General features: G+C 51.1%; 1 protein-coding gene across 1 annotated transcript; it reads right to left on the bottom strand.

The window, feature by feature from the left end:
- Positions 1–12,491: 12,491 nt before the first annotated feature.
- On the bottom strand, positions 12,492–17,967 carry LOC116830711 (interleukin-1 beta-like). The gene is made up of 7 exons (XM_032790349.2): positions 17,910–17,967; positions 17,203–17,270; positions 16,859–16,907; positions 15,967–16,177; positions 14,787–14,957; positions 13,995–14,140; positions 12,492–13,360 (listed from the first exon to the last, which is right to left on the bottom strand). The coding sequence occupies exons 2-7, from the start codon at positions 17,247–17,249 to the stop codon at positions 13,148–13,150; spliced, it is 837 nt and encodes a 278-aa protein (XP_032646240.1). The 5' UTR covers positions 17,250–17,270; positions 17,910–17,967; the 3' UTR covers positions 12,492–13,147.
- Between the last annotated feature and the right edge of the window lie 1,333 nt (positions 17,968–19,300).

Genomic DNA, 19,300 nt, shown 5'->3' with positions numbered 1-19,300 from the left:
TCACATACTTTTTGACATGTCAATTAATGAAGCCAGGGGTTGCCCCAGACCCCAACACGCCAAGCGTGTGCTTGGGGCGGCACGCCGCAGGGGGCGGTCTGCCAGTTGCTGGGAGGGTGGCCGGCAGGCAGCCTTTGGCGGCATGCCTGCGGAGGGTCCGCTGATCCCACAGCTTTGGTGGACCTCCTGCAGGGCATGCCTGCGGAGGGTCCGCTGGTCCCGCGGCTCCACCGAAACCATGGGACCAGCAGACCCTCCGCAGGCATGCCTGTGGGAGGTCCACTGGAGCCGCGGGACCGGCGACCCGCAGAGCGCAGTCTGCGGCATGATGCCATGCTTGGGGTGGAGAAATGTCTAGAGCCGCCCCTGAATGGAGCAGAGCCTGCAAGGCTGGGCCTGCGGACCCAAAATCCCTGACGTCCTTACTCAGGGCTGGTCTACCTTACTAGCTGAGGCCAATCCAGCTACATCGCTCAGGGGATGAAAAATCCACCCCCCTGAGTGCCATCGTTAAGCCAACCTAACCGCTGGTGCAGACAGCACTAGGCTGGGAGAAGAATTCCCTCCTCTTGGGGAGGTGGATTGACTCCATTGGCCAGAGACTCCTCCGGTCAGCATTGGTACCGTCCACACTGAAGCACTACAGCAGCACAGCAGCTGTGTTGTTAGTGTAGACACACTCTGTGACTCTAACTTTGATGGCAAGCTCCATGGGGCAGGACCGTCTGTTTGCTCTGTGTTTGTACAACAGCTGGCAGAGCAGGGTAATGCAATCCCAATCATCATAATGAACACTAATAATTAATAGATTCAAAGTTTATAAAGCCACTGTGATCATCTGGTCTGACCGCTAAAATAACACAGGCCACAGAACTTCTCCAAAATAATCCCTGTCTGTACTAGAGCAGATATTTTAGAAAAACATCCCATCATGATTTAAAAATTGCTATGGATGGAGAATCCACCATGCCCCTGGGTAAGTTGTTTCAATGGTTAATTACACTCACCATGAAGAATGTGTGCCTTATTTCCAGTCTGTATTTGTCTAGCTACAACTCCCAGCCACTGGATCTGGTTTGACTTTTCTCTTCTAGATAGAATAGCCCTCTATTGTCAAATTTCTGTTCCCCATGTAGGCACTTATACATTGTAATCAAGTCTCCCCATAACCTTCCCTTTGTTAAGCTAAATAGATGGAGCTCCTTGAGTCTCTCACCATAAGGCAGGTTTTCTAAACCTTTAATCATTCTTGTGGCTCTTCTCTGAGCCCTCTCCAATTTACCAACATCCTTCTTGAATTGTGGGCACCAGAACTAGACACCGGATTCCAGCAGCGGCTGTACCAGGACCAAATCTGGAGGTGAAATAACCTCTTCGCTCCTACTCAAGATTCTCCCATTTATGCAGCCCAGGATGACCGATGAAATAGGCTGTAGCCCACAAAAGCTTATGCTCAAATAAATGTGTTAGTCTCTAAGGTGCCACAAGTACTCCTGTTCTTTTTGCAGATACAGACTAACATGGCTGCTACTCTGAAATTAGCTCTTTTAGCCACAGCGTCATACTGGGAGCTCGGGTTCAACTGATTCTCCACCATGCTCCCCTAGTCCTTTTCAGAATCGCTGCTTCCCAGGATAGTCTCTCCTCCTCTTTCAGTGCAAATATCTGTAACATTTAGTGTTTAAATGAGCCACTATGGGCACATCATTAGGTCTGAGCTGTAGCTCTGAGATGGGTTTGCAATTAGAGGGTAGACATAGTTGACTCTGATTAAATCTGTGTCTGCACATCACAGGGTTACTGATTAACCAGGCCAAGGACAGTGTGTCACTCCTGGTGCATGGATATCACAACTAAGCACCATTGCAACACTATTTTGCTTTGCAGACAGGAGTGCTTAATCGCAGCTGTATAACCAATAGTCAGGAAGGATGGCCTAGTGGTTAGAGCACGAACCTATTACATGGGAGAACCAACTTCAATTCTCTGCTACTCTATGGTCTTCTTATATGACCTTAGGCAAAGCCATTTACCCCTCAGTGACCATCTGCACAATGGAGATAACAGCCCAGACCTGCATCTTGGGGGTATGGGAGGGAAAACTACGTCCAAAGCCTGTGCTGTGCCCTGAGATTGTTATTTTAACAGAGCTCGTCAGGAAACCTCCTTCCAAATGCTTTTTACATGGTAAAATTTTGCTTTGATTGATTTTTTCTCAATTTTCTCATCAAGGGAATGGCAATGAAATACTGCATCATGGTTCAGGTTGCTATACATATGTTGTGACATTCTGGGGATCACCCAGACCAGCAAGAGGGAGGGGGTCAGACACCACCTGCCTGCGTAAGTTGGGGGGGTCTTAATGCTGGGTTGCTATGGGTGAGAGCTCTGACACCAGTAGCTGGCCTACAAGCATCGTGGCCTCACCCTCACTTCCACCAGCCTCGTTATTCCTAGCAGAGTGATCACTGCTCCAGAGTCTTCTCTGATCCATCTCCCCGAGTTCTTAACTAGCAGTCATCCGGATTTCTCCCCTCTGGTTCAACACCCCCCTGGAACCTGCCCGTAATTATTAGCTCCTTCTGGGACACCTCCACACAGTTTGCACCCCAAAGACCTGTCTGGGGGTAGAAAGAAACAAAATGTTTATTGAATAGAAATAGCACAGCTTCTGAGATGAAATGGTGCAGAAAAGCAGACAAGTTACACAGAAAACAAACGTATAGATGCAATCTCAGGCTTTACACTTCTACATTGGCTAAATTCCCTGTTCTAATCCAAGTTAACTGGGGCCTCTGACCAAGTTCCCAACATGCCCTTGGTCCTGGAAAGGATCCAATGTTTCAAGGACAGCACCCACGCCACTTAAACACTGCCCCCTCCTTTCTGGATAAAAAAACCTTTCCGGCGTGATGAGTCATGACTCACAGTTATTCACATCTGGGGAAACTCTCTCCTTGTTTTAGTTTATGGAGACTGGGGTTTTCTCGTCAATGGCGTTCCATTAATTTTGAGTCCCTGTAGTTGGTTTTGTGGGAGGTGCCCCTCCTTGCCAGATTACTTCACCCCCTTAGTAGGCAATGATACTGTAGTTGCATCACAGCAACTTTGTACACACATAAACACACGTAGTCATGGACATTCTAGGATGTGGTATATCTTGACTTTAACAAGACTTTGTTATACTGTCTTGCATGACCTCATAAACAAATTAGGAAAATGCAACCTAGATGGGGCGACTATAAGGTCGGTGCAAAACTGGCTGGAAAACCATTCCCAGAAAGTAGTTATCAGTGGTTCAAAGTGAAGGTAGAAGGGCATAACGAGTGGGGTCCCACAGGGATCGGTTGTGGGTCCAGTTCTGTTCAATATTTTTGTCAATAAGTTAGACAATGGCATAGAGAGTGCACTTATAAAGTTTGTGGATGATACCACAAGTATCACAAGGGTTGCAAGTGCTTTGGAGGATAGGACTAAAATTCAAAATGATCTGGACAAACTGGATAAATGGTCTGACATAAATAGGACTAAGTTAAATAAGAACAGGATGATTTAGATGGGGTTGGTCCTGCTTTGAGCAGGGGGTTGAACTAGATGACCTCCTGATGTCCCTTCCAACCCTGTTATTCTATGATTCTAAGGACAAATGCAAAGTACTCCATGTAGGAAGGGACAATCAGTTGCACACATACAAAATGGAAAATGACTGCCTCGGAAGGAGTACTGTAGAAAGTGATCTGGGGGTCAGGGCCGGTGCTACCATTTAGGCAGCCTAGGCAATTGCCTAGGGCACCAGAATTTTTGGTGGGCGGCATTTTGGTGGAGGAGGGGGCAGGCGGCTCTGGTGGAGCTGCCGCAGTCATTCCTGCGGAGGGTCCGCTGGTCCGCGGCTCCGGTGGAGCTGCTGCAGTCGTGCCTGTGGACGCTCGGCTGCTTGTGCAGCTCCGGTGGACCGCCAGCAGGCACGACTATGGCAGCTCCACCGGAGCCGCAGACCACCGGACCCTCTGCAGGCACCACTGCGGCAGCTCCACTGGAGTCGTGGGACCAGCGCGCGGGGCGGCGGAATTGCTGTCTGCCTAGGGGCGTTCAAACCCCTAGCGCCGGTCCTGCTGGAGGTCGTAGTAAATCACAAGCTAAATATGAGTCAACGTGTCACTCTGTTGCAAAAAAAACCAAACATCATTCTGGGCTGGATTAGCAGGAGTGTTGTAAGCCAGACTTGAAGTCATTCTTCTGCTCTACTCCATGCTGATTAGGCCTCAGCTGGAGTATTGTGTCCAGTTCTGGGTGCCACATTCCAGGAAAGATTTGGACAAATTGGAGAAAGTCCAGAGAAGAGCAACAAAAATGATGAAAGGTTTAGAAAACATGACCTATGAGGGAAGACTGACAAAATTTGGTTTGTTTAGTCTGGAAAAAAAAGAAGACTGAAAGGGGATGTGATAACAGTTTTCAAGTACATAAAAGGCAGTTACAAGGAGGAAGGAGAATTTTTTTTCTCATTAACTTCTGAGGACAGGACAAGAAGCAATGGGCTTAAATTGCAGCAAGGACGGTTTAGGTTGGACATTAGGAAAAATTTCCTAACTGTCAGGGTGGTTAAGCGCTGGAATAAATTGTCTAGGGAGATTGTGAAATCTACATCACTGGAGATTTTTAGGAGCAGGTTAGACAAACACTTGTCAGGGATGGGTTAGATAATACTTAGTCCTGCCATGAGTGCAGGGGACTGAACTAGATGACCTCACGAGGTCCCTTCCAGTTCTATGATTCTATAACCACAGCCTGTATTCAGATCTCCTAATGACCATCCATTTCAGAACATTACAAGCTTTCATTGATGAGGTTCTGAAATGGACAGTCATTAGGAGGTCAGTATACAGGCTGTGGTTATGAATGTATGCATGTGTGTACAAAGTTGAAGTTGTAACTGTGATTCAATAAGCAGTTGAATCAGCTGGTTATTCTTTGCTGTTCAGACCTACTGTTCTCCCCTTAGGGTGTCTGGATCCTGATTGTCATATACATATGCGCCAGAGCTGCTACAGTGACTCATGGGAGTTGTAGGTTGCACAGGTGCTGGCTTCTTCCTTGCCCCAGGGATGCTCAGCCCCCGCTATGCATCATGCCACCCCTTCCCCTAAGCCCCCACCCCTGCCCCACCTCTTCTTGCCCCCAGTCTGCCCCAGGCCCTGCCTCCACTCCACCACTTCTCCCAAGCCCCCACCCTGCCCTGCTGCACCCCCACCCCACCTCTTGCCGCCTAGTTCCACTCCCGTCCTGGAGAGCACCCCATTCCCGCTCCTCCCCCTCCCTTCCAGGGCCTCCTGCATGCTGCGGAACAGCTGATTATGGCACATGGGAAGCACTGGGTGGGAGGGGAGGAATGAATCAGTGGGGCCACTGGTGGGTGGGAGGTGCTTGCGGGGAAGAGAGGGGGTGGGTGCTCCAACTGTGGAGCACCCGTGTAGTCGGGCCTATGGTAAGTTGTCTTATCTCAAACCCCTATTCTGCTCTATGTGCCAGGCTCCTTGACTGGACTACAGTTCTCATGATGCACTGTGATCTCTGGTTGAATTAATGTGGTGCATCATGGGAGTCATGTCCTCATGGTGCCTCATGGGAGATATAGTTAGCTAGAGAGCCCAGCCCATAGGGAAAAAAGGAGGCATGAAGCACTCCAACGCCAAATCCCATGAGGCACTGCGGCAGCTCAGAGGAACACGGATTAGTGGCAAACTAGACTGAAACAAAATGTTTCAATGTTTGTGAATTGACATTTTTTGGAACTTTCTACTTGGTGCAAAATTTTGATATTTCGACTTTTCATCTTGATTAGGGATGAAAACAACTATAGGTTTTCCAACAGCTCTGGAAATCAGTTTCCTTCATTCTCTGCCTAGTTGGACATTACATATTGCATTGCTGGGTTGCTCTGTGATGTCTTCTGCTGAGGCACAATGGGACACCTGCCTGGATTTTCCCCGAATGCACTGGTATTTACACACAACAAAGTCAGGCAGCGTGAGTTCAGCGTGCAGGTGCTGGGTGGTACTGGTGACCTGTGCTATAGTGGAAGTCAGACGAGATCACTCTTCTGGGCTTAACCTCTCTGACTCTGAGCGAGGTCAGTGTGTATGCACAAACTCGGTGACACTGGGCTGTGTTCAGAGAAAAGCTGTTGCATACATGGGTGGCAAGTTTGTAGAAATTTTGGTGGTGCCCAGAACCTGCCCCCCAACTCCCCCCCCAAACTCCCCCCCCACCTGCCTATGGCTCTGGGTGGGGGCTTGTGGGGGGATGCCTGGGGTGCAGGTCCTGGGATGGGGATTAGGGTGCAGGAGGGGTGCAGGGTGAAGGCTCTAGGCTGGGGCAGGGAGTGAGTGTGCAGGCGGGGATGAGGGGTGCAAGCTTTGGGACGGAGTTCGGGTGCAGGCTCTGGGCTGGGGGTGGGGGCGTAGGAAGGGGTGAGGGGTGCAGGCTCTGGGACGGAGTTTGGGGGTGGAAAGGGGTGTGTGGGAAGGGGGAGGGAGGGCACGCTCTGGGAGAGAGTGAAGGGGTGAGGGCTGCGGGGCTGAGGATGAGGGGTTCATGATGCAGGAGGGGGTTCAGGGCTGGGGCAGAGGATTAGGGTGCAGAGGATGAGGTCTCTGGCTGGGGTGAAGCGTTTGGGGCATTGGAGAGGCTCAGGGCTAGGGTGGAAGGGCAGGGTAAGGGCAGCCTGCCTTGCCATTAGTGAATGGCGGGTACTAGGACGCTGGGGCAGCAGACAGCAGTTCTGCCGGGAGCTGTTCTACTCCGGCAGGCATCGCGCTGCTTCTGTCAGGCAGGGACGCAGCCCTGGAATGGGGGGAAACATGTAAGGGGAGGGGTGGCAGGCGGGGGCTGGGGCCTGATCCAGGCAGGTCTGAGGGAGAGACCCAGCTCCAAATATTGCTGGAGTAGGGCACCCGGCCCTGAATATTGCTGGTGCCTGAGCACCGCAAATGTATATAACCTGCCGCCTATGGTTGCATAGACACAACAGTGTATTGTAACAGGCAAACTCTTCTTTCCGTCAGAATTGGGGGCTTCCAGGAACGTCAGTGTTTCAAACTCTATAAACTTACCTAGGGAGAGATCCCTGCTAAATTTCACCTCGCAGATAAAGGCAGAACATCCCATGGCTGGGACATGAAGGTAGAAAAATTTAAATTGGAACTAAGGTGCAATTTTTTTTTTTTTTAAAGTATGAGGTGACTGGCCCTGGGAACAAACTACCAAGGGAAGAGAGTTCAGATAGTAGATGGCTTTTTAATCTAGCAGAAAAAGGCATAACGAGCTCTCAGGGCTCAAAGTTTAAGCTAGACAAATTCAGACTAGAAACAAGGCACAGATTTGTAATTAACCACTGGCCTGGATGTGGTGAATTCACTGTCCTGCGAGGTCTTCAAAGACTGGAAGCCAGGCTCTAACTACAGCTCATTTGTCTGGCTGCAGGAATCACTGGGCGAGGTTCCCGGGCCTGGGTAACTCAGAGGGTCAGCCCACAATGGCCCCTTCTGGCCCAGGCCATATTCCCATTTATATTAGGGCTGCGTAAAAAGGTCTGAGTGCAAAGGAGCAGAATGAGTTTCTAGCTATTCTTCTGGAACAGGGACGGAACCATCTGTTCGGAATGATATTTCCTGCGCTGTTGGGCAATTCCGTTCCCTGAAAAGCCAGCGTGCCAGTACCTATGGAGCTCTCCGCCTCGGGAAATTCTCAAGTGGATGTGTCTGGTCAGGTGCTGAGCGACACAAAAGGATGCCAAGGGCCTTTCCCGGCTAAGCAATCTAAGCAAAATCCCCGGGCACAACCAGCTCCGCAGCTCAGTAGTTGGGGGATATAATAGGCAGCAGTGGAGATAGGCTCACCTCCCAGTGTGACCACTCAGCTCTGTATGGGCAAGTCACTCCTCCCCACGCCTCCTATTGTCTCTTTAGACTCTACGTTCTCCCAACTATCCTTTGCTATTTGTCTGTACAGCACCAAGCACAATGGGACTGCAATCTTCAGCAGCATCGTATTTGGGCTCTTGGCCAAAATAACACACCCCAGCCGGCCTCTCCTCTCTCATATACCAGCTGCACGCCATGCACCACTGACACCTGGTTTACACTGGTGTAAGCGACAGCAGGTCCAGGTGCAACAGAGTTAAAAAGCAATGAGCTTCCACGTGTCAGGGAATCCACAGGAGTCATTAGCTTCTCGGACCCCAGAGGTTGTCTAGTCGAGTGCCTGCACTCAAGGCAGGACTAAGTATTATCATGTATGACCACACTGAGAGGATGGGTTTCTAGCTCCTTCTAGTGTAGAAAAGGGTTATGATTCTGCTATTGCTCTCAGCTAAGGTGCATAGACGACCTTAAATATATCGTTTAAACATAGCACGGGCTCGTATTTTTATTACTGAAGGTCCCCATAGCAGCACCACGTACCCAGTTTGGCTTTGGACTTGCTGCTACCTCAGTTTTCCCTTCTTAGGCACCCCAATAACTTCAGCCTGTGTTGAGGCACACCCCTGCTTGGGGGCAGGGCAGGGCACTGGGTTGATTAACCAAGTTCACCAGGAAACACAAGCATGTCCCGTCCCACTCCCCCAGCCTTCCTAATGGGCTCCCACCCCTTGGTGTGTGATGCCTACCCTGTCCCTGCTGAGGCTCGACGTTCTCCACGCTCCAAACTTCCTAGCTGGCTCCTGCACCCCCAGATCCTCAGCCAGGGAGCTCCAGACATTCTCTGTAGCCTAGCACAGCTTATGCAGCCCTCCTGCTTCTATGTGTCTCTGCCTGCTCTTTGTCGAGCAGCAGCTCCCAGGGCTTTCTGCCTGGAGTCTCCCCATTCTCCACAGGCTTCACCAGTCCACCCCCAGCCTGATTTTAACCACAGGACCTGCCTGGACCCACCTGCCCTTAAAGGGCCAGTCACCCTGTGACAGACCTGAGTGCAGAGCCTCTCACTGTTGGGGGTGGGAGGGAAACCCCCTGAGCTGGCCTCTGTGCACACTTCTTGCGTGTGTGGTTCAGGTAGGGGGCAGGTCTGGGAGCATAGCCAGGTGTCTAGAGGTAGCTCCCCTTTTGGGGATCTCTCGTGCCGTGTTCCAGGTGGCTGCCCAAGAGCTGCAGTACAGGTTCCTCCCCAGCATATGATGCAGCCAGCATAGAGCCCTCGGTCCCCTGATTGTGGGAGGGAGGGTGCTGGAGCTGACGTAGTGGGGGGTGTAATCTTTTAGATGGCTGCCCTTGAATTCGAATGATGGGGGGGGTGGGGGAGTGCCCCATCAAATTGCCAGCAACAGGAACATAATGCTGGAAGCAAAGCCAGACTGAAGTGGCAGGGGAGAGGGTGTGAGATGGAGGGGAAATGAATGGACCCAGTTCTGCTTCTAGAGGAGAAACGGTCAGGTCTGAGAACATTGTGACTTTACACTCCATATTCTTTATGGAAATATGCTTATGAGATGGAACTGACAGAACTGAGATGTACTTTATTCAAGATGGCTCATGTAAGGTATCATTGGAAAGCTGCTGATTTACTGAACGTGATTATCTAATTTGTAGGCATTCCTGTATCTGAACTTAGGAATATTAACTATGTATCTGTATTTCAAATGGGTTACTTTGGGTGTCACCCCCAACTAGCCCTTCAGGTACAACAATGAGAAAGCCAGACAGTGCTTAATGGCCCATTAGCAAAGACAGTGGTCTGTAAAAGAGCTCAGTCTTCAGCCTACAAGCAATGGCTGCCACAGCACTGCAGAGACATGGGCCTGAGTCACCTGGTACTGGGTTCTCCTCCCCCCCGTTTGGAATGCCAGTGTTTTTCCACTGAAAGACAAAGGGTTCCTGCCTTACACAAAAGCTATATAAGGCAGGGGAGTGACATCACCATGGCTCTCCTCTGCCTCCCCACCCAAAGAGACACTGAAAAACACCTGGGAGGAAGAATTGAACTGGGGGGAGAAGGGCTGAGCTCAAGCTGGAAGGGCGTCTAGCTTGTGAGTAATAATATCCGAGGTCTCAAGCTGCAGACGAGACTTTTAAGACTTTCTGCAATCTGCCTGTAACAATATCTAGGGTGAGAAATTACTGAACCAATTTCTTTAGTGAAACAAGCTTAGGTTGCATGTTTTGTTTTATTTGCTTAGTAAACTGCTTTGTTCTGTTTGCTATCTCTTTAATCACCTTTTGTAGTTAATAAATTTATTTCTTGTTTATAATATAACCCTGTTTGTGTGATTCATAATTGGGGCGTGGGAGGGGGTGAGGGGAAGAGACTGTGCATTCCTTCCACCACATTGAGGGAGGAGGCGGATTTCATAATATATCTTTGGGTCTGCACTCCAACGGAGGTGGACACCTGAGTGCTGGGGCAAGTCCTTTAAGCTGAGTCTTCCCAGAGCTGATTTCAGTAAGCCTATGTGTGTGCTGGAGGAGGCTTAATAGCCTGGCTCAGCAAGCCAGGTAAAAAGGTGCCCGTGCTGGCAGAACAGGCAGGCTCAGTGGTATTCCAGCACATCAGGTGGCATCTTAAAGGGGGGCAACCCGCCACAAACATGCTTATCACTTGGGCTAATCATGCAATGTCCTCCCCCCAGCTCATCAGTGGGGACCGAACTGGAGACAAGCAATGCCAAAAGCACATGCTTTTAGCACTGGAACTAAAGGAGTAGCTTCATTAGCTCCTTGTAGTAGTAGGCTAATATTTTCTTGGTGCACCAGTCACTCTGCAGTGACATAGGGTACTTAGTCAGCGCCTGACACGCAAGTGTCCCCTTTTAGTTAGCAAATCATTCTGGAATTGATACTGATTTCTACAAATTGATTTGAGATGCATCAGTATCGTTTGGACAGATGATTTTCAGCTCTTGGCGAGTGGCTGTTTATCCAAATCACGTGGAATTGTTCCTACACCCTGGTTGGATGACTGAACTATTTGAAACAGAAAAGTAACAAATAGCCAATTGTCACAGAGTCCCCGGGGGATGGTCTGGAACTGCTCCCCACAAAGCCAATCAGGACTTTGGGGAGCCTTCTCTCCCTTGGAGCAGACTGTCTTCAGGGCAAGAAGCTCACACGGCTTCACCTCCTGGGTCTTTCCTTGGAGCATTTAGCATAAGCTCCTCCGTGCGATTCCCACAGTGAGTCTGCCCAGGTGGGGTCCTGGGGAAGCCAGAGGGTCCTGCACTCCCACTTCCCAGTCAGACGTGACTCTCAGCCAGCCAGTAAAACAGAGGTTTATTAGATGAGAGGAACACGGTCTAAAGCAGAGCTTGTGGGTACAGAGAATGGGACCCCTCAGCCGGGTCCTTTCTGGGGCCCAGCGAGCCAGACAACCCCATCTGCCCTCACTTCCCGTCCCCAGCCAGCTCCAAACTGAAACCCCCTCCAGCCCTTCCTTTCTGGCCTTTGTCTCTTTCCCGGACCAGAGGTCACCTGATCTCTTTGTTTACCTTTAGCTATTCCCTTGCAGGGGGAAGGGCCTCAGCCATTTGTTGCCAGGAGACAGAGTGTTGGCCATTTATGCACACTGGAGATTTAAGAAATGCATAGGGGAAACTGAAGCACCCGCACAGTATTCAGAGGAAACATTAAGAATTGTCCCACTTCATCACACCAATAATGAATTTTTTAGTAGGGATTTTTGGCTATGGAATCATCTGTGCTAAAATTCCCCAAAATTCACCTTCCAGGAGCATTTTGACAGCTGTCCAAACACTCACAATTAGCAAATGCTAGAACTCCATGAAATGTGGCAAATCCTTTATTTGGCACATTGGGCTGTATTAGTAGGAGCATTGCCAACCGATCGAGGGAAATGATTATTCCCTTCTATTCAGCATTGGTGAGGCCACACCTGGAGTACTGCGTCCAGTTTTGGGCCCCCCACTATGGAAGGGATGTGGACAAATTGGAGGGAGTCCAGCGGAGGTCAATGAAAATGATTAGGGGGCTGGGGCACATGACTTACAAGGAAAGGCTGAGGGAACTGGGGTTATTTAGTCAGCAAAAGAGAAGAGTGAGGGGGGATTTGATAGCAGCCTTCAACTACCTGAAGGGAGGTTCCAAAGAGGATGGAGCTCGGCTGTTCTCAGTGGTGGTAGATGACAAAAGAAGGAGCAATGGTCTCAAGTTGCAGTGGAGGAGGTCTAGGCTGGATATTAGGAAACACTTTTTCACTAGGAGGGTGGTGAAGCACTGGAATGGGTTCCCTAGGGAGCTGGTGGAATCTCCTTCCTTAGAGGTTTTTAAGGCCCGGTTTGACAAAGCCCTGGCTGGGATGATTTAGTTGGGGTTGGTCCTGCTTTGAGCAGGAGGTTGGACTAGATACCTCCTGAGGGCCTTTCCAACCTTAACATTCTATGATTTGATGAAAATAGATGGTAATCTGGATTTTCTTTGACTTCCAGTCCAACCCAGTTTGTTGTCCGCCATGCACACAGGCAACAGAAGTTACAGGCAGAACAATGTGATCACCAGTACAGGTTTTTTTATTAAAAATCAGCCCGGCAATATTAAATTAGTCAATAAATAAATTCCAAAAATACCCTCATTTATAATTAACATGTTAATAGAAGTTACCAACAGTGAAACAGAGCAATTTAATCTTGTATTGAAACAACAACACAATAGTATTTTTACAGAAAAAAAAATCATGCTGCATGATGATGGCCATTCCTCTGTCTCTAATATTTATATTATTTAATACATGTGTATATTAGTCTGATAGCAAAACGACTGAAGCTGTGGAAGGTGGGAGAGAAGAGACAGACACCAAGATAAGCCTCTAATAAAGAGGGCTCTAATATAGAGCTCCCATGCCAGTAAGAGGTTAATTCTAGATGCTGGGGCCACTGGTCTATGCTCTAGAATAGGGCAGGGCACAAAGCAAACAGAAAGACACAGTACATGCATGTAAGAGACGTGTTACAATCACGTCTCTGAGCCGTGAGCAGGGGCGGCTCCAGGCATCAGCACACCAAGCGCGTGCTTGGCGTGGCAAAATGCCTAGAGCCGCCCCTGATCATGAGCCAGGGCTCACTCATAAATACAACTGTCCCCCGTGTACTTAGTACATACAAAGATTCTGCTGAAACCGGTAACTGCCGGTTTGGGATGAGCACTCAGTGCTTGGACTGAGTGAGGAAGAAGTTGGTGATGAACACTTCCCCGAGCTGGTTGGTGACGCCGACTGGCTGGTTTTTCTGAGGAGAGGTGCAAATGTACCAGCCGCGGTGGGTGGCCGACTCGAACTGGGCCGTGCTCTCATTTTCCACCTTGTAGAAGATGAAGCGCTCCAGCTCGGCTCCATCGACGTCCTTCAGGATATCGGCCTCCTGTGGCACAAAGGGAGGCCCGGTTAGAAAGAGAGGCCAGAGGAGAGAGCCACGCCAGGCCTCTCTTTTTAACCAGATCTAGCAGGAAGAGTTCTCCTGGTTCCCACTCCAGTGCTCTACCTATTGCCAGGGGAGGAGGAGTGGGCAGGGAGCTCTGGGGCTGGGATCCACAGATATCCAGTGCTGCTGGAGGCTGGGAATGTCCCCCAAGCAGCCTGGGATTCTGCTAGTTCTCGCCCAGGGGAAGGGAGTCTTGGAAGCAATGGGTTTGGGTGCTGGGTGATCCCACAGCCTATGGGGGCCTGATCAGAGCCAGGGTGAGTCCCGGTCCGATCTGCTGCAGCAGTTAGAATCGAGCCCGGCTCGTGCATCATCCACAGAATGATTTACTAAGCTTTAGCTTTATCACTGGGGCTGGTGCATGAGGTAGATGGATCCCCGCTCAGCTCGCAGGGCCCAGTGGTGGCTTATAGGGCTGGCAACTTTGCTGTGGCCCTGCCATGACGGAAACAGGATGCCACAAGCCCTCCTCAGAGCAGAGACCCACTTTACTTCCTGAGCAGGCAGCTCTTGGTTTCTCAGAAAGCGAGTGGCAAGACAGATGCCAGAGCCCGGAAACCCCCAGTCTCCTTACCTCCAGCTGCAGCATCGGTTGCTGGCCATTGTGCACACAGGACAGATAGAGACTTCTCCCCTTGATGCCCAGAGCGACCGGAAACCTCATGGAGCTCTGGTTGCTTGTGCCGCTTTTCGGTCTGTAGAGAGCCATGTTTATCTTCACTGCAAGATGGGGGAAAATACAGAATCAGCAATGGTACAGAGAACGGCTGTCTGCATTCTGCGGGGAGAGATGCAGCCAGTGCTGGGAGCTAACTAGGGGAGCCACTCCGCAGGCTGCCTTCCCACGTGCTCAGAATGTCCTGGGCCAAAGCCATGCAGCATGTACGCCCCTGGGGGTCTCACTGGGGGCTTGGAACATATGGAAGGTCAGATTCTCCAATCCGGCGGCCCCGGGTGGAAATCAGGGTGCAGGATTCAGACCAGCTCCTTTGGCAGATGTGAGGAGCAAGGAGTTCAACATAGAGGAAGGACCCTCTCTTGGGACTGCCGGGGGCCCACTCTGGCCTTTAATAAGGGACTGGCATGGCGTGGCTGTCTCTTTGGTTGTCCTTGATGTTCTCAGGGCCAGTTCAGATGGGAAACCAGACCTGTGAAAACTGATCCAGCCTGGAAACTTGATCAGATCAGGTTTCTCAGGGAGCTTCTGGTATCACCCAGAATAGAAATAATGTAGCCCAAAGACGGATGAGTAGAGTGCATGGGAGAGCGCCAGAGATTCAGTTCCTTCATTGGAGGAAAGTCAAAGTTTTGGCTAGCATTTTGGGCGAAGGTTTGAGCTAACACTTGGGTATCGTCCAGACCTTACCTTGGTGTCTGATGTTGGGGCCTTGCAAATGCACAGCCACCAGCTGGGCGGGAGCCTCCAGCTTGAAGCACTTCTGGTCAGTGTCTCGTATTTCGTAGGAGATGGATCTGAAGTAACGGTAAATGGAATCCACTGCGTGGGTAACGTTGTGACTCTCAAAGGAGATGGTCTCTGAAAACAAGAACAAGTACCTAAGGGTTAATACCTACTCCCATTCTCTGAGCCCACGCTCGCCTCTCCTGCACATGGTCCCCAGAGTGACTCAGAGTGCAAGGAACTGATGGGTGTGTTTGTGATTTAGTCAACACTGCCAAGCCTGTCACAGGCCCCGTACAGGTAACACCTAATGGGGATTCCCCCTTTTCTTTAGTGGCAGGGCCTGTGCTGTGGGGCAGGGGTTGGAGTCCTGCTTTGCTTCTCAGTGCAGAGTTCCTGGCAGATGTGAATTTGCTGCAACACACAGTTAAAGTATTTGCTCAGAGCCTGGGGACTGAAGAGCTGCCTGTGATCCACAGCAACGGGTGCCTTTTCCTGACCGGAGCAAAAGTGCATATTAGCCCTCCCTTTCCTATCCGAGGGACTTGACCTCTCATCCTTCCAGAAACCAGGTCTCATGCACCTGGTGCTCCTGCTGGGAGCCAGAAGGAATGAACTGGTAACAATTAGACTCTACCGTTCTCACCCATCGATCCCAAAACACTTGATCATCAGCTCCATTGCACTGTGGGAGAAACTAAGGATGAGCAAGGGGAATGTGCTTGGACAGGTCTTGTGATTAGGGCACTAGCCTAGACCATGGCAGACCTGGGTTCAGTTCCCTGCTCTGCCACTGACTCCCCATGTGACCATGGGCATGTCACTTTGTCCATCCGTGCCTCAGTTCCCCCACATGTAAAATGTGGAGAATAGCCTAGCCCCACAGGGATGCTGTGAGATAAAGGCATTAAATATTGTGAGGGGCTCAGGGCCTCACCTAACTCGCATTGATTTCAATACCTTTGAGGATCTGGGCCTTAGATAATCTGGTGTCATATAAATGCCTTTGGTAGCTCTGTAGCTTGAGACTGGACCCCTGGCGCACAGAGCTGGCTTTAGTGGGGCTCCAAAGCCCCTTGTGTGTCCCCCTCAGGCCCAACCCTTGGATGAGGTCGCTTAGCTCCAGGGATCCCCTGGGCCATACCGAAGACGGTGTCCAAGATGCCCCTCAAATCATCGTCCGTGAAGGGCCTCGCTTTCGATGCCTTTTTCATCTTCTCTATGGCAACCACCAGCACCACGGACCTGCGGAACACCTTGCTAGAGGTCCGCTCTGTGAACTGCAACTGGATGCCCACATCGCAGGCTGGATAGCTCTGGGACAGGGAGCAGGGGCTCGGACCTTGATTGGAGCTCTGTGGGCAAGGAAAAGACCGTGAAACAAGCTGCTGCCCCGCCCTCCTGTAAGAGCTACTTTAGCCCCTGCAGCCACCAAGGCTGAGCCAGGTTCTTCCCCCTCCATGAGGCGGGCCAGTGGTAGGAATCTCCTCTCATACCCACCCCAGGATTCCTGTCAGTGCCTGTTCTGTGCTGAGAGCTCGCATGGGCAACGGCGCAACTCCTCTGATGCCAATGGGCCATGAGACACAGCTCCCCCTGCCAGTGAATGCCCTGACCTCTACTTTCCCCCAGCAGGGGACAGAAGCATCAGCCAGTGTCCCTCAAGATGTCCTCTAGATTGATGGCTCCAGGGAGACTGATCAAGCCATCCCCCAGCCACTTGCCACCTGCCTGGCCAGCACGACCACTGATTGCAAGCCAGCCTCCTTCGGTTTCCCCCAGAGGGTGGGGGCTGAATGATGAGGGGATGCTAACAGCGGGTAGCCAGACAGGCCCAGGGTGAATGCCAGCTGCTGCTGGACATGCTTTTGCTATAGCCCAGTCGTGAAGTTTCACTGAGCCAGACATTCCATGGCCCCTAGATCCAAGGAGGACACTATCCCCCATCACGTGGGACCTAACTGGGGCCTGACCCCTCTTTCACCAGCGTATAAAATCCCCAGGAAGGGCTGTTGGACTGAGAGGCTGCTTCTTACCTTCCCCAAGTAGGGGGGGCCGACTTCGTAGAACTGTTCATCGTTCACACTGTAAGCGAAGGACAAACAAACAAAGCCAGTTATTCCCCGGAGAAGAAATTCTACAGCAGTTACAGGTTCAGGGACGAGTGGCGAAGGCATTTACACTTATCGTAAGCTAAGGAGACTGAACAGTACACAGATTTGCTGGCATTGCTATGCTGGTTTGGGCTGAAGCTGGCCTTAAGCGGTACCTAGGCCTCGTGCTGTTTCTTTGTATTGGGCTGAATTTCACCCTGAAATTCCAGCAAGAATCCCCAGCTCTGAGACCCTAGAACACAGGGAATCAGTAAATCCAAGGTTACCTGTAGAACTCCTTCAACTCCTCCTGTACATCAGGAACGGCTGCCATGGCTGCTTCTCACTGTGAAACCTGAGGGGGAAAAACCAAAGATGATCACCCTTGCACCCTGTGCACCTCCAGCCAGCCAGGAAGAAAGAGAGATTGTCTCCTAACATACAGGCCACTGAAATTAGTCAGCCGTGTGTCCCCTTACGCCACTGCTGAATCTGCCCTTGTAGCAATAAAGCCAGGGAGTTGGTGGCAGAACACCTGGAAACAGGAATATTTGCTGTAACAATAGGGTGATTTGATATGTTTGCCCCTTTGATAGTATCGTGAAAAGAGAAATAGATCTGTATCTGGGTGAGAACTTTTTGTGAAAGCAAGCAAGCCAGCTGGATCGCCTGTAGATCAATTGATCGATCAAGGATTGATAGATATTCCATGCCAACTAGTCTTTCAAAGCAAATATTTGTCAGAGATGCCGAGCGCTTGCAGCTCCCAATGATTTCAGCTCAGCACCTCTGAGAATCAAGCTGTACCTGAGTTCAAATCCCCAGTTTGCACCACCTATTACAAAGCTTTTCTAAGACAGCATGTCCTGTACTCCTATATGCCTCCACTCCAGGTGAGGCTGCCTTGTAAAACAGCAATGCTGCTGCTCAGGAACTCCCAACCCCAAGTGCCAGCTCGATATTGCCAGCTGCAAATGAACTCTGAGCACAATACCTGTGTGATGCGTGCCGCCGGCCCTTCCTACTGGAGGACTGTTCTCTCTGAGTGTCTCAGTGTCGATTGGTTCCTCATAGCTGATGGAGGAGCAAGATATAGAGAGCAGAAGAGGAAGAAGGTGTTGTTTAGCTGGGAAATTCCCCAGAGAAATGGTGACATAAAGATATTTTTGTAAATTTCACAAGTGGGTGAAGTACGTGAAAAAAGGAAACTCGTTGATCAATACTGAGAAGCTAACCTGGCCTAGGAAGGAGACCCCCACAAAGGAGCATGCAAGTGAAGGATGAAAACCCTGCACTTCAATTCAAGGTCTATGTCCCACAAATGTCCCGCTTCAGCCCTGTGGACATATGTGGGACATAGACCTTCTACTGTCTCTCCACCAGAGAGTGAATTCTGCCCCAAGTAATTTCACTGTGGCCCAGGTAAGCCCTCAAGTTTCCTCCCAGTCCAAACCAGGAAGATGATAAGGAAGCCATCTCACTTCAGTTGTGGCAAGCTCCTGGAGTCCTTTCCCTGCTAACGTTTCTATTCCAAGAGCAGGGCCGGTGCAACCATTTAGGCGACCTAGGGAGTTGCTTAGGGCACTGGCATTTGGGGGGCGCCATTTTCTTTGGCAGCGACTGCGGCAGCCAGAACTTTGGCTGCATAGGTCGCTGCCGGCATTTAGGTGGAGAGAGCTGGGGCAGGGGATCCCGGGGGGGGGGAGGGGGGCGCCTGCAGCAAGTAAGGGCCAGGGGGCACACAGGGGAAGCCCCAGCCCCAAGCTTACCCCTGCCCCGCCTCCTCCCCAAGCACCAGCCATTGGCCCTCACTTCCTCACCGCCCCTAGCTGCGGGCCTAAAGATTGATCTGCGCCGCAAGTTCCTGGGACGCGGAGAATGAAGCGCCCATGGGCGTGGCTCGGGGAGGAGGTGGGGCAGGGGTGAGCTGCTTCACTTCTCCTGCTTCCCAGGCTTGCAGCGCCAATCAGCTTAGGTGCCGCAAGCCTGGGAGGCGGGAGAAGTGAAGCAGCCACGGCGTGCTTGGGGTGCTCGTGCTCGTGCACGGAGCAGGGATGAAAACTGGGTTGGGGGGGGTACCTCAGGGCGGAGCGTGGGGTGGGGAGCTGCCACGGGGAGGGGGCCTCAGGGCAGAGGGGGGGAGCTGCCGCGGGGTGGACGCCTCAGGACTGGGATGCAGGGGGAGGGGGAGGTGCAAGGTAGAAGTTTAGCCTAGGGCGCGAAACATCCTCGCACCAGCCCTACCAGAGAGATGCACTGCCTCCTGTCTCTTCAGTCCGCCAGCATACCCTCCCACTGATCACTTAGGCCTGCTAGCTGAATCTCTCCGTAATCACTGCAGAAGATGTGGCTCTGCTTAGGACAAATTGTTTAACCCTGTTTGCC

The sequence above is a fragment of the Chelonoidis abingdonii genome, chromosome 2 (assembly GCF_003597395.2).
Source record: "Chelonoidis abingdonii isolate Lonesome George chromosome 2, CheloAbing_2.0, whole genome shotgun sequence".
Lineage (NCBI taxonomy): Eukaryota > Metazoa > Chordata > Testudines > Testudinidae > Chelonoidis > Chelonoidis abingdonii.
Note: the sequence above shows the minus strand (reverse complement) of the source record. Positions and strands in the feature narration are given on the sequence as shown.